This window comes from Syngnathoides biaculeatus, chromosome 9 (genome assembly GCF_019802595.1).
Source record: "Syngnathoides biaculeatus isolate LvHL_M chromosome 9, ASM1980259v1, whole genome shotgun sequence".
NCBI classification, from domain to species: Eukaryota; Metazoa; Chordata; class Actinopteri; order Syngnathiformes; family Syngnathidae; genus Syngnathoides; species Syngnathoides biaculeatus.
In genome coordinates, this window is record NC_084648.1 from 1,073,870 (window position 1) to 1,088,524 (window position 14,655).

At 40.8% G+C, this 14,655-nt stretch overlaps 2 protein-coding genes across 9 annotated transcripts in view; both read right to left on the reverse strand.

Moving 5' to 3' along the window:
* Positions 1-35: 35 nt before the first annotated feature.
* LOC133506402 (transcription factor AP-4-like) lies at positions 36-8,678 on the reverse strand. 5 transcript variants are annotated; one of them, XM_061830510.1, is made up of 7 exons: positions 8,308-8,678; positions 4,647-4,812; positions 4,168-4,266; positions 2,342-2,512; positions 1,657-1,803; positions 1,303-1,455; positions 36-195 (listed from the first exon to the last, which is right to left on the reverse strand). In XM_061830510.1, the coding sequence occupies exons 2-7, from the start codon at positions 4,719-4,721 to the stop codon at positions 40-42; spliced, it is 801 nt and encodes a 266-aa protein (XP_061686494.1). In that variant the 5' UTR covers positions 4,722-4,812; positions 8,308-8,678; the 3' UTR covers positions 36-39. The 5 variants fall into 5 exon arrangements, with proteins under 5 accessions (XP_061686494.1, XP_061686490.1, XP_061686495.1 ...); XM_061830506.1 differs by lacking the exon at positions 8,308-8,678 and adding an exon at positions 8,110-8,301; XM_061830511.1 differs by lacking the exon at positions 8,308-8,678 and adding an exon at positions 7,942-8,049.
* A 3,858-nt stretch (positions 8,679-12,536) lies between these two features.
* Positions 12,537-14,655, reverse strand: part of mvb12a (multivesicular body subunit 12A) — a 35,725-nt gene continuing 33,606 nt past the window's right edge. For 2 of the 4 annotated variants that reach the window (XM_061830515.1, XM_061830514.1), the window contains exons 8-11: positions 14,360-14,466; positions 14,212-14,270; positions 14,017-14,082; positions 12,539-13,929 (exon numbers count right to left, since the gene is read on the reverse strand). In XM_061830515.1, coding sequence (XP_061686499.1) covers positions 13,849-13,929; positions 14,017-14,082; positions 14,212-14,270; positions 14,360-14,466 — 313 coding nt within the window. In that variant the 3' untranslated portion in view covers positions 12,539-13,848. Of the gene's footprint in view, positions 13,930-14,016; positions 14,083-14,211; positions 14,271-14,359; positions 14,467-14,655 lie in introns of all 4 variants that reach the window. The other 2 variants (XM_061830513.1, XM_061830512.1) reach the window with 2 other exon arrangements.

Sequence of the window (14,655 nt, forward strand, 5' to 3'; positions counted from 1 at the left end):
ATCTTACAGTGAGATGGTGTTTTTGAGTTCGCGCCACGATCAGTTCATTGAACAGTCCTCTCCCTCTGTATCTGTGTCTGTATCCGAGCAGGCTGTGTCCATCGCGACGTGGGCGGGGCTTACAATGACCGCTCGTCTCTGCTCCTCCTCTGCGCTTGCTCTCCTCTCCTGAGTGCGCTCGATGTGATGGATTGCCTAAGAAGAATAAATGGATGACGCAGCAAATATTCAATTAAAGCAAAAATGGCTTGAAATTACACTCCCTGGCCACAATGTAAGGTGCACTTCCACAATCAAATGCGATTCAATACAAGAGCTGTATTTTAAAAAAAATTCTATATCAAGACAAAGCTCAGTTTCACTTGATTTTTACGGTTATTATTGTGGTTGAAGTTCATTACACTGCATCTAATACAGTATAATATTGTAGACCAGGGGTATCAAACCCTTTGTCACATTTAAATGTAGTTTGTGGTTTCCCTCAGAGGTAGAATGACTGTAGAACTATTGTGAATGTATATTCACACCACACAATCATATTATTCCAAACAAAGTGAAGGATAGTTTAATAATTAGATGTCACAGGAAATAACTTGTTTGGCTCAATCTTAATAAAAGAGAAGACACTTTGTAATCTTAGCGCAGATTTTTTGTGCAAGAAATTAAGTGGTCCCAGGTGATTTGCTCCAGTGAGTTAGCCAGATGTTTTCCCCAGGCCTAGGAGTTGATACATCTCTGCTGCATACTGTACCAATGATGCAACATTGTTATATACCACTACAATTTACAACTGCAATTACATGTTAAATTAAAACCTCTAACACAAAATTGAATCATTAGTTTTTTGTTTTTTTCCCATCAATCCAGAAGATTTGGATACACAATGTGTTAAATGCTCTGTGATTACGCGTGCATCGTGTATAATCTAAAACAGGGGTGCCCACACGGTCCCCCCCAAAATCTTCTTTTCAAGGAGCAAGCCTCTTGCAATCTGGGGGGAGACAGACGGTAACTAGGAAGCCAGCTTGCTCAAGACTGCCTTTATGTGCACATGCGGAGTGACACACATCAGAAGAGGCCAAGATTGGTCAAACCAAATGTCAATCAATCTACCCTTGTGATCCACGTATTGGACACATTCAAATCAAGCGATGAGATGGACTTTTTTTTTTCGTTTGTTTTTTTTTGGGTGAGGTGGGCGCATGTGGGCGCGATTGACCATAACTCCCTCGGAGATTGACTGGTACATCATCGCTATGGACACATTTTGCGCCACTGTTCTAAAACGTATAAAGGACATACCTGCACAATGGTGTCCAAGTTTTGTCTCGACGTGGAGACAGTGCTGTTGTGGACAGACGAGCTCATGGTTACCACGGTAACATGGTGATGGGGTTGCTGGATTAGTGTTGGCGCTGGCACGATGACTGTCGGGTGGTGGGTTGATGCGATCACCTTTGTTACATTAAAGGTAAAGAACGGCTCACTTCAACAATGTAAATCCACAACATTACTATATTCAGACATGTCTGATTACTCTGAATGCAAGCAAGAAAATTTTTTTGGTACTTAATAACATTTTTTGTATTTTCCATCACTTGAGCCTGTTGGTACACAGGTGGACTTTACATGTATGAATGCGTGCGAGAGACTAACCTTCGGACTGTGAGGTTGTCCGTCCGCAGCTTGGATCTGCTGCAGCCGTAACAACGTCTGGCTCTGGAACTGCGCGTGCTCCTCCTCCACCTGCTGGGTGATCACCTTGAGATGATCTGGGTTCCCCTGGGTGTCCAGAGAGCGGACCTACATCCAAACACACAAACAGACCAAAGCGTAAATGTAAAAGATGGTAATTAAACATTGACAATATGTATTAATAAAAACAAATCTAAATCCCGATTATCTGAATCACTCCTGAAACACAATTTGGTGCACGAAGTGTGTTTTCCATTTTATATATATATATATATATATATATATATATATATATATATATATATATATATATATAGACGCCAACACACACACAAAAAAAAACCAACATTTCTGTGGTGGTTTTGATTTTTAGTACAAGACAAATTCACGAGTTGTGGTGCACAACTAGCTATTTTTAATATGAGTAGAGTAACATCACAACTGATATGGACAAAGTGTTTTGCTTCTATTATAGCTAAATTATATTCTGCTTAAAGCCATTTTATTCATTGAATGTTTATTACAGATTGTAAACTACCTGATGATTCACCAAGTTGTACTTATGCAATGGTTTAATTAAAGGTGAACCTAAATAGTTTTCAAAGACTTTCATTCACATTGGACTACGTTCAATGTGTACGTTTACCTGCTCCTCCAGCTGCATGCGAGCAGAGCGTTCTCGGTCCAGCTGTTGGCGCAACTCGAGCATTTCCCTCCTCAGCTCCTCCACCTTCTCTTCATCTAGAGTGTCAGGAGACCCAATCCCTTCATCTTTCTCCTCTGCTCGCCTCCTCTTGGGCGAGGAACCACTGAACTCCTAGAGTGCCGTTGTGGCATGATGAAACCAATCACACACACCTTACACTAACTTAAAGCAACAAGATATACACAGCGCCTACCATCAAAAAAATATTGCCCCCTTTGCAGAACTCTCCTATTTTTACATTTTCCTACCTTTGTTTGAGATCATCAAATGTAAATAGGCAAAAATATAACCCAAATGAAGTTAAAAATGCTGTTTGTAAATGTTGGTTTCATTGATTAAGGAAAACAATAATAGTCAGACACCTACGCCTGTGAGAAAAAGTCATGCCCCCCCAAACCTCATCATTGGCTGGGCTACCTCAGCAGCAAAAACAGAAATCGAGCATTTCCCATAACTTGCGATAATTCTTTTACATCTCTGTTGAGATATTGAGGCTTATTCTTCCTTGCAAAATTGTTTAATGTCAGCAAAAATGGAGGGTTGTCTTGCATGAACAACCTTTTTAAGGTCATGCCACTCCATTTCAGTCAGAATCAAGTCAGGACTTGGACTACGCTGCTCTCAAACTTTATTTTATTTATTAAAACAAAACAAAAAAAAGTTAACTTGCTTGTGTGGTCTGGATTGTTATCCGGACACAGAACCCAAGTGCATTTCAGATCGTGGTCACAGACTGACGGCTGAATATTCTCCTTCAGCATTTTGTGTTTAAAAAAAAAAAAAAAAAAAATCACACTTCATGGTTCCATCAACCACAACAAGTTGTCCAGGTCCTGAAGGAGCAAATCAGCCCCACCACATTGGACTGTAGCCATGATGTTGTTTTTCCTGAAATGCTGTGCGATATTTATGCCAGATGTAACGAGACACAAACCTTCCAGAAATCTTAACTCTCATCTCATCAGCCCATATAATATTCTCCAGAAAGTATTGCTATTCTTTTGCATGTTTTTTTAGTAAAAGTAATGTGAGCCTTGCTCTGTCTAGTCAGCCGTTTTTGTCTCGGAAGTCTGCCACGGATGCAATTTTTTTGCTCAGCCTCTTCCTAATTGTGGTGTCATGAGGCAAGGGATGCCCCCAGTTCTTCAGAAGTTGTCCTGACTTCCTTTGTGGCTTACCGGATGGGTCATTGCTGTTTTCCTGGAGCAATCTTTACACACTGGCCACTTTTGGGAAGGTTCATCACTGTTCCATGTTTTGTCCATGTGAAGATAATTGCTATGGTTTGCTGGAATCCTAAAGCTAAAAACTACTTTTGTGACCTTTGCAGACTGATTTTTGTTGCAACTTTTTAAGACCTTTTGTCCAACTAGATCTTCTCAGGACAGATTATTTCTTTTTTTTTTTTTTTTTCCCAATCAAACAAGTCTTGAGATAATCAAGTGAATTAACCAAAAATTGTCATTAGCCACAAGTAATTGATGACTTCTCAAGGGGGTAATGACATTTTCACACAGGGCCAGGTTACTGAATAGTTGTTTTTTTTTTTAAATAAATGAAATCATTTAAAATTTGAATTTTAAGTCCACCTTGGTTATATATTGTCTGACATTTACATTTGTTGATTAATTTGATGTGGGCAAACTGCAAAAATGTAAGAATTTGCGAACGTTGCCAAAACCTTTTCACAGCACTATATTCTTCAAACAAAAACACAAGTGTTCCATACATGTTTGACAAAATGCTACAACGGCACTTGGGCATACCTGTATGAAGCGTTTGAGCTGGTTGTTCTGCGACAGGAGCTGCGTTTTTTCCTGCTCGAGAGTGAAGATGTAATCTGCTGTCTGTTGCAAGATGGCTGCCTACAGAGTTGCAAAACTGAATGTAGCGCCGTTTCCACCAAATAAAACAGATCAGACACAAACATTTCTGTTGCATTTGCAAAGGTCTAGTATTTCTGCAAATGGATCTATTCCAAATCGTAACAATTTGACATACTTTCGGTACCAGCTACAGTAGGACAGTACCTAAATGATGGGGCTAGACCCATTCTACAGAATTGTATCCCAATAAAGTGTTTTTGATAAGCATCAAATGTTTTAAGCATGTAGGAAGGATTTAAAAAAAAAAAAAATAACGGTCTCTCTCTATGGTCTCTTTATATTAAAGAATTCTACTTATTGCGTGTAGGCCTTGAACACATCTCTGGGATAAACCGGGGTTCAATTCCATCACCACATACCTTGCTGAGTTTCTCCCCATCTGTGTGAGGCAGGAGGGTTTTAAGGGACTGGAAGCCCGCATTAATGCTCTGCATGCGTCTCCGCTCGTTGCTATTGGCGATTTCGCGTCGGATTCGCCTCTCCTGGTCCTGGGCCGTCTCTGGACTAAAGGGGATGTTGGCCAGGCTAAAAAAAAAAATTAAAAAGTCACAAGACAAAGAGAAATCATTTATGTTTTTTTATGAGGCTATTAGCTGCTGCTTAAAGTAACGTCAAGGGAATTTTAAATGCCCAAAAGTGGGACATAAAGCAAAATGAAAAGCCTTTGTCATTATACGACTGTGCATACGAGATAACGAGCGCTACTCCACAAGGTGCTTGAACCAATATATATAAAATAGGGTAGAAAACATTAAATTTGAGGTAAAGTGACTCATAAAATAATTTACAACCAAGGCACAGTTAATGCAAAATAAATAAAAATAAATTACTAAAAATTAAGGTGTATTTTTCTGTCTTATTCCCCATGTCAATGCATTGGTAAGATTATTATTCATTTATACTCCATTATTGCACAATGAAGTAAAAACAAAGAAGCAAACAAAAGAAAGTGAGGTTGCATAATTTTACTAACTGTAGTGTTTATGTTCAGTGGTCTTGAGCGCAAGGTGTTGATGGCTCTAAGGAAAAAGCTGTCTTTGAGTCTGTTTGCATGAAATAGAATAGAATAAAATACTTCAGCTGACAAGATGTCCCACTGACTTTGGCATAAAGCATCCATGCTGAAAAAAAAATACAACCTCAGTAAAATATACTAGACCAGACACTTAAAATAGAAGAAGCTTTGGCCAAACTTTACTAGGACTTAATCTGATCCTCTTTACAGTCTTTGGTCCCAACTGCCTCATTGTCACGTCTTGAATGAAATCGAGTTTTAACCCACCTCACCATCAACGTTGTTGTTGAACAAGTTAACCATTAAAATAACGACAGAGTGAGGACGAGTAACCAAAGGAAACAAACCAGTAGAACTTGATTTGAGATGTTTGTAAAACAGACAAAGTCACTAGCAACTGGCTCGTGTGGCTTTAAATAGGAAAGAATCCTTCATGGGTGGGAAAACCATACGTTCAGACTGGAGTCTGACAAGGAAGTGAATGTTGACTCCCTCCCACTCCCACATTTATCGCTCGCACGCGTGTTTTGAAAAATCTTGCCCAATCCCCAGTGTTCAAAAATAAAAATTCTTGTTCAATCCCAAATGTTTGGAAAAAAAAACCTGTAGTGTTTTTTTTTTTTTTTTTGGGGGGGGGGGAATCAATCCCAATTTTGAGACAAAATTATTGTCAAGAAAGAAAACAATTTTGTTAACCACAACCATGTAAGTCCCTTAGTTAAGCAATGTGTAACTTAATGCTGAGGGTAACTCTTAAAATAGGTTTGAATTAAAAAAAATATAACTGCATCATGGTTTCACATCTCGTCAAGGTTGTCACTCCCATCAACTCCCGCTATCATGGTCATCTATGCCGTCCATTCCCGGTAACATGTTTTCATAGTTCCCAGTCCCGCTCCTGCCCAATCCCACGATCAATGGTAAAATTCGCTCCCACCATGTGGGACCCACGGAACTGGTGGGAATTAAAAAAAATGTAAGACTCAAATTCAGACTGCAAAAGGGAGTTTTCAACTTTGTAGTTACAAGCCAAAACTTGTTTAAAAAAAAAAGTGAAATGCATTTATTTCACTGGCTTTGGAAACAACAATTACAAAAATATATAACCCGACATAGAAACACAAAAATATTGCTTCAGTTTTAACTCTGCTGTCAGAGGCCCTAACTGAATGTTTGTACATTGTGTTTATTATGCAGCTACATCATGCATGAGTAGAAATTCTTGACAATGTAGTTCAGTCCTTGACACTGCAAATGTATTATACTCGTCTGTTCATTCTTTGTAAAGCAATTATTTTACTTGTAAAGGGCTTTTACTGGCTGTCATAGTAACGTTTTCCAACATGGCTGGATGTATAAGAATCAAGGGATGCTATTATTTAATAAGATTGTTAAAACTAAAACAATGGGTTTGACAATAAACACTTGCCTTGAGGCCCTATTTTGGAACACTAATTCTCTTAATAAATAATTCATTTATACAATAACTTAAGGGTAACGTTTTATGTGAATTAGCGCATTCAGAATTTGTGGTGCCATCAGTGTTCTGGTAAGGTCCTACTACTGTTCTTTTTAAAGCATCCTTCTGCCTTCCTTTCTTCTTACCTTCTCCTGGTTAATTTGGAAAACAATGTAAAACACCTCATTTTTGCCCCTGATGAAAAAAAAAATAGCTAAAATGTCAGGTTTGTGCTCTAGGGTGTTAAGCGAAAGAGGAGGTGTGTAACATAAAGTCGCCAGCATCAGTGTGACACCTCTCACAAAGTTTCTTTCAAATTTCTAAAACAAAAATGCCTCACCGCACCTGTCCAGGTGTCCTGTACTTAATGTGTTGATTCGAACAGCTCTACCGCGAACACTAAACCGTTAATTCTCTACCGAAAGGCTCCGTCTAAGTGCCCCTTGTTGACTTGGGCCACGTTCGAAAAGAGCTCAGCTGTTGTCGGTTGGTGTTGTGGCCGCCAGAAGCTGTACACCTACAACATGGCCGCCGGAGGGCGCGTCGGCCAGCTGCGAGAAGCCCAGTGAAATGTGACTCCTTTCTCCTCCAGTCCACGCCGAGCACAGCGGCGGCAGGCATGCAGCAGAAGGCCCCCGGGCACCGCGGAGAACAATGCTTTTTTTTTTTTTTTCCCCAACTACAGTGAGCGGCGAGCTAACCGAAGGTTGGCCGTCAAGAAAATATAACATAGCAACCACCAATGTTCGCCCGACGTCGTGTGGCTGTTGTAAAGACGAAGCCCAGTCGGGGCTTCCCAGAGCAGGCAAACAAGCGAGCGAGCGCCTTTAGAAAATTGTCACGCTTCTGTTAGCTTGGCGAGTTAGCAGCACAGCCGCAGCCACATCCAACTTCAAAGCCACAAAGCGAGCCTTCATGTTCCTAACGTGGTCAACAGAGGTCAAAATGTTAACAATATCACGTCGTCAAACAAAATGGCTCGTTTAGTAGTCAGCTTTGGTTAAACTAGCGAGACGTTGGCGAACACGTTAATCACCACGTGCTCAACTAGAAATGCGATGTATCGATTTCACGTGCTTCAATGACATATTTGGGAAGCGAAAGCCCCCGTAACGTGTCTCGCGGGGCGAAACTTTACCACCCCGCTGACAAAAGACAAGACACGGACGACTACGTCTACCGGGCGCTTTCACGGAAGAGCCGCAGCTCAGGTGGTGACCGCCACTTTGTATCTCCTCGCTGCCAAACTATCGCATGCTAGCAGCTAACGGCTAGCGCGCTTCGTTCGTTACGCGCAGACTCAAGCCCGCAACGCACCGCCACATCCCCGGCGAGCACCGCAAAATACCTGCACAATCCCCCGATAACATCCTTTTCAGTCTTCTTAAACTGCTGGAGGTTTGGTATCTTCTCTGTCGGCATCATGAAATATTCCATGCTTTCAAAGCCGCCCCTTGAAACGCGTGTTTTCCCTCTTCTCTCCCTCCCACCTTCTTAAAAAAAAAAAAAAAAAAACAACAACCCCAAAATGTTCCGTGAAACGCACAGTTGCTGTCGTTAAAGTCTTATCAGTCACGCACACGCAGACGTGCGGTGAAGTGCTGAAACGGCTTGCAAAAACAAAAGTTGTAGCTGTCCACAGCTGATGGGGTTCCCTCCAACGTCGTGCGTGCCCGTGTGTGCGTGTCGCATCTTTCTCCGCCTACTACGCGTTTGTGTGTACGCGTGATGCCTCCGCCCACCCAGTGCTTGTGTGCGTGCGTGCCCGCAGCTGATCCGCGTGAGGCGGGAAACAGCTGGTTGGAATCAGCCTCCTTCCGGCACGACAAACAAGACGAGAGGTGCGGAGGCGCGCTGCGTTCTCGCTCGCTCGCTCGCTCCTGGATTTCAATTTGGGGTCAATCGCGGATTTATAGATGAGGTAACTCAATAAATATATGCATAGGTACAGTATATCAACACTGTCGGGGGTAAGTAATTACATGCATAATCAAATTATAAAGTTGTATGAAATTACATGATTGTACTTTTTGGTAATTCCCACAATTGCAATTTTAGGGATATTTGGCAAATTAATTTCAAATGGCTTCCTCCTGCTGAAGTCCACACTTGTCAGTCTGTAATCTCAAACATTACATAATTTTCCAAATATGACTCTCAAACACCACTTTCTTGTGCAATCTATTAGTTTGAGATTTTAGAAAAATGTTTGAATTGTTACCCTTTTCAACACATAAAATAAAATTGACTTTTAATCTTTATAATTTGGGGCTTTTTATGGGAACATCCACTTATTAAGTTTGTCATTGTTTTAAATTGTGGATATTTGTCATTAGGTCAACATGGTGTATGGTATGGTCATTTTATTCATGCACCACATGCAAGACATTTTTTTCATTGTGTTTACATGGAATCACATTTTATTATCTGTTTATTTTTCGTGTAATACAATAATTTATGCTTTTAATCTACTTTATGTTTGGAAAGGGCCAGGTTGCATTTATTCAAAATCAAGCAATGTAATCAAAATGTAATCAAATGGAATTTGTTATATTTCTGTGGCGTCTAGGAAAGGAACTTTGAGTGACAGCTTGTGGTAGACTTTGTCCATAGGATGGAAATAGCTGTAGTTGACACTTTTTTTCCCAAAAGAGGCAGGAACATAAAGTGACCAAGAGCAAAGGTAGAAGCACGTAAATGGATTATGTCTTGTGCAGATGACGTAATCTGAAAGGGGTTACTGACTCTAAGGCAGTGGGAGGTGAGAGTGTGGGTAGGCAGCATAGTTCGGTGGTGTGTAGGATGACTGGTAGTGGGGAGGAAGATTAATAAGTTAAAGTTAGAGCCCAGAACCATGTGGTGGAAGGTGAGAAAGGAAGGAGTATTGTGTGGCCTTTGGGAAAGAGGTGTGACAGGGTGGACCGGAGGAGCTTCCAGAAGTCTGGACCACTACAGCCCAGATGATCAGAGAGACAAACAGGAGAGTACTTCGTATATCTTATGACAGGAAGAGGGAGGAAGAAACTAGGTGGTGGAACATCAGAGTACAGGAAATCATACAAGGAAACAGGTTAGTGAAGTAGAAGTGGGAGACTGAGAGGACTGAGGAGAGGCAAAAGGAATACATTCAGATGCGAGGTAGGGCAAAGGTAATGGTGGCAAAGGCTAAACAAGAGGCATATGACAACATGTACACTAGGTTGGACACAAAAGAAGGAGAAAAGGATCTCTACTGGTTGCCCAGACAGAGGGATAGAGATGGGAAGGATGTGCAGCAGGTAAGGGTGATTACGGATAGAGATGGAAATGTGCTGACTGGTGCCACGAGTGTGCTAAATAGATGGAAAGAATACTTTGAGAAGTTGATGAAGGAGGAGTAGAAGAGGCAAGTGTGAAGGACCACAAAGTGACAATGATTAGTAAGGGGGAAGTTCGAAAGGCACTACAATGGATGAAAATTGGAAAGGCTGTTGGTCCTGATGACATACATACCTGTGGAAGTATGGATGCAATTTGGAGAGGTGGCTGTTTTTGACCAGATGGAGGAGAAGTGTGCTGGTGCCCATTTTTAACAAGTATGATGTGGAGAGCTGTGGGAACTATAGAGGAAGAATGTTGATGAGCCACATGATGAAGTTATGGGAAAGAGTAGTGGAGGCTAGACTCAGGACAGATGTGTTTGCTTTCACCAATATTGTTTAATGCCGAGAAAGAGTACCACAGATGCATTATTTGCTTTAAGGTTGTTGACAGAAACGTACAGAGAAGGTCAGAAGGAGATACATTGTATCTTTGTAGACCTAGAGAAAGTCTATGACCAAGTACCCAAAGAGGAACTGTGGTAGTGCATGCGAAGGTCTGGAGTGGCAGAGAAGTATGCTAGAATACCACAGGACGTGTATAAAGACGGCAGTACAGTGGTGAGGTGTGCTGGAGGTGTCTCAGAGGAATGAAAGTTGGAGGTGCGACTGGATCAGGGATCAGTCAGCCCTGAGCCCCTTCCCTTTTGCAGTGGTGATGGATAGGCTGACAGATGATGTTAGACTGGAATCCCTAAGGACTATGATATTTGCGGATGAGATTTTGATCTGCAGTGAAAGCAGGGAGCAGGTGGAGGAAGAGTGAGTATAGAAAGGTCTTACCATGGATTCTTTGAGCGGTTGGGCTGATGTGATGAATGCTGATTGGTTGACAGACCTCTGTAGGTGTTAACTTTTTTTCATTCTTAGAGCCACCATAACTGAATGGAGCGTCATGCCAGGCTAGAAATAGGATGATTAAAATACATTGAAAATCAAAACTTCCAAACACTGATCTTTAAGTTTTCCAAAAAAGCTGCACTTTTTGGACAAGGAACAAGTAGGCTGGACAAACTGTGCTTGGGTTCGGACCGGTGACGAGCTGCGGCGGTGGACTTTGTGGTGAAGTCTGCTGCCAGGAGGTCCGTCACCACCGTGGGACAATTGGAGAGATCCTCTGCTGCCTTGGCGGCAAGATCTACCACTGGCCCAGCTAAGAACAAATGCAAGTGGTTGTTGAAATCTGCCCTGTGATTGGCTGGAAATGAGTTCAACCTGTGTGTTCCACCTCCTATCCGCAGTTAGTTGGGATAGGTCCCAACATACCCGCGACCCTGGTGAGGTTAGGCGGTGTAGAAAATGGATGGCTGCAGAATAAAACTCCCTCACTCAAAGACTGTCTGCACCCAGTTTGACATTGCAAATGTGAATCAGTTCTCAATTGCCTCACCTTGATAAAAGGTTCGGTTTTAAAGTTATCAAAAATATTTGAAATCTATATTAAGATTTAAAAAAAGAATCTAGGGTTAGTTTTTTTTTTTTTAATCAAGTAGATCCAGTAGGTGTAAGTATTGAGGAACATCAGCCTCATTGCTAAAGCTACGGTGAACTCTGTGATTGAAACACAAACCACATGGGCCATAGGTATTTTTTGCTAGTAGGAACTCCTGCTATCAGGAGCTCAAAGTTCTTGGGCTGTTTGGTGGAAAAGTTGCCTTACATGAATTCATACTCATTGTAAATTGTATTTATAAATGAGCTGAAATTTAAATACTTAATTACCTGCGACCCACGTGAGGAGAAGCAGAACCGAAGATGAATGAATGAACTTGGGTAAAAATTGACCAACTAATAAACAAAAGTTTATTTTACTTAGATTTTTAAAATGTGTATTGTTTACAATCAATTAACCAATTATTCACTGAGTCAACTAAACACATTGTAACGCCATCCATCCATTTTCTTAGCCGCTTATCTTCACAAGAGCCCATCCCAGCGGTCAACGGGCAGGAGGCGGGGTACACCCTGAACTGGTTGCCAGCCAATCGCAGGCCACATTGAGACAAACAGCTGCACTCACAATCACACCTAGGGGCAATTAGAGTGTCCAATTAATGTTGTATGTTTTTGGGATGTGGGAGGAAACCAGAGTCCCCGGAGAAAAGCCACGCAGGCACAGGGAGAACATGCAAACTCCACAAAGGGAGGGTTGAGCCTGAACGCGGGTCCTCAGAACTGTGAGGCCAACGCTTTCCAGCTGCTCCACCGAGGGGCAATTTAGAGTGTCCAATTAATGTTGCATGTTTTTGGAATGCGGGAGGAAATCGGAGTGCCCGAAGGAAACCCACGCAAGCACAGGGAAAACATACAAACTCCACACAGGTGGCTCCGGGATTAAACTCGGGACCTCAGAATTGTAAAACCAACGCTTTACCAGCTTCTCCATCGTGACGCAATAAGCAAACAACTTTTCAATAATCTTCATTATCTTTTATTTTCTCAAGAATTACATTTGCTTTTGAGGGCGTAGAAAGAACACTGATCATTCACAATCACATTTTGTCGATAAATATATAAATCCCATGCCACCAAAAGGTTTACACACACATTTTTTTTTTTTTTTAAAAACACGGAAACGTCCTTTTTCTGTGGGGATGAAACAAATCTTACTCATCTTAACAAAGGAAATACAATGACAGACATTCAAATATTTATACTTCCAGGATATGGATTCACCAAGAAAAAGTGACGTTTTTTTTCTTTGCTGTAATCTAACTTTATTTTTTTTTTCCTCCTGCTGAAGTCCACACTTGTCAGTCTGTAATCTCAAACATTACATAATTTTCCAAATATGACTCTCAAACACCACTTTCTTGTGCAATCTATTAGTTTGAGATTTTAGAAAAATGTTTGATGAATTGTTACCCTTTTCAACACATAAAATAAAATTGACTTTTAATCTTTATAATTTGGGGCTTTTTATGGGAACATCCACTTATTAAGTTTGTCATTGTTTTAAATTGTGGATATTTGTCATTAGGTCAACATGGTGTATGGTATGGTCATTTTATTCATGCACCACATGCAAGACATTTTTTTCATTGTGTTTACATGGAATCACATTTTATTATCTGTTTATTTTTTGTGTAATACAATAATTTATGCTTTTAATCTACTTTATGTTTGGAAAGGGCCAGGTTGCATTTATTCAAAATCAAGCAATGTAATCAAAATGTAATCAAATGGAATTTGTTATATTTCTGTGGCGTCTAGGAAAGGAACTTTGAGTGACAGCTTGTGGTAGACTTTGTCCAAAGGATGGAAATAGCTGTAGTTGACACTTTTTTTCCCACTTTACACTTTTTTTTTAAATACTTGTGGAGAACAGTAGAACTCTAGATTGTCAGGTAGTAAACAGCACACAGCGCTGGCACGTGATTGAACCTTGCATAGCATATGAAGCCTGTAAAATAACAAATATGATGGGTGATCACTGCAGATGATTTGTACATAACCGCAGATCACCTTGTCATATATTCATCACACTGTTCACCCTGATATTCCTGAAAAGAATATATTTCTTCAAATGGAATGGAAGTTAATTGGAATTTTTGAAAATAGTAAGATTAAGAACAAATTGATGGTTAATACACAATGTTTACCTAACACCATTCCTTCAGATGGCTCATGGTCCAAACCTGCACAAACATGTGATGTTCCTTCATCTGTACCATGATGACATTCTAACGGGGGAGGTCAGATGATGTTGCTTTGGAAAAGAAGAAAGATCACTGAGCTGATGAGGATGTTGACACCTGTGGTCTGGTCCTCTTGGCAGCAAGCTCTTCCACTGCAAATGTGTAGTTATACTGAAAAAAAGAAGACCGCATTACATTTATGTTTGGGAGGGGAATGTACTCAGTAATAGAGGAAATGGTGCAGTCATTTGCTCTGACCTCATTTTCTATGTCTTGGAGGGATTTTATACGAATATTGTTGAGCTGATAGTTCAGCTGAGGAGTCTGAGAGAGACAGAAAAGAATAATTTAACGTTTCTGGAAGACTGTTCTTGTGAGAGATGTTGTGTCGTAAAAATATTTGGTTGGGAGCAGATTTGCTCACTTCAGAAGAAATGAGTTTGTTGAGCATACCGTAGCATTTGATTGGATATCAAACTTTGGGTGAAGGCTGAAGGGTACTCCATCTAGTGCTGCAGATAATTGTATCAGAAAATACCGTATCATACCAAAAAAACAACTACTATATATATATATATATATATAAAAGTAATGTGGTTACCTGTGATTCCTTGGATACTACTGTCAGCTGGTTTGTCTAAGGTTTCTTTGACATGGAGGGAATGGCGCCTCTGGCTGAGTTTACCCTGTGGCACCTGAGGAGGGTTGCTGCAGAAACGCAATATATGATCATTCACATCTGCAGTTGATCAATCACATAAGAAGATGTGAAATTTATGCAGTCCAGTATATTCATAGCTCAGTGGTTAGAGCATTGGTTTTTGTAAACCAGGGGTCGTGATTCCGTATCTCACTGGGGCCTCTACTCCCCAAGAGAGGTTGCGTCAAGAAGGGCAT

Excerpts from the sequence above, each read along its gene's own strand:
- LOC133506402 (XM_061830506.1), bottom strand. The coding sequence starts at position 8,198 with ATGGAATATTTCATGATGCCGACAGAGAAGATACCAAACCTCCAGCAG. Across the intron at positions 2,513-4,167 it reads AGCTCAAACGCTTCATACAG|GAGTTCAGTGGTTCCTCGCC; the intron begins GTATGCCCAAGT and ends ACGGCACTCTAG. Across the intron at positions 1,456-1,656 it reads GACAACCTCACAGTCCGAAG|GTGATCGCATCAACCCACCA; the intron begins GTTAGTCTCTCG and ends AATGTAACAAAG.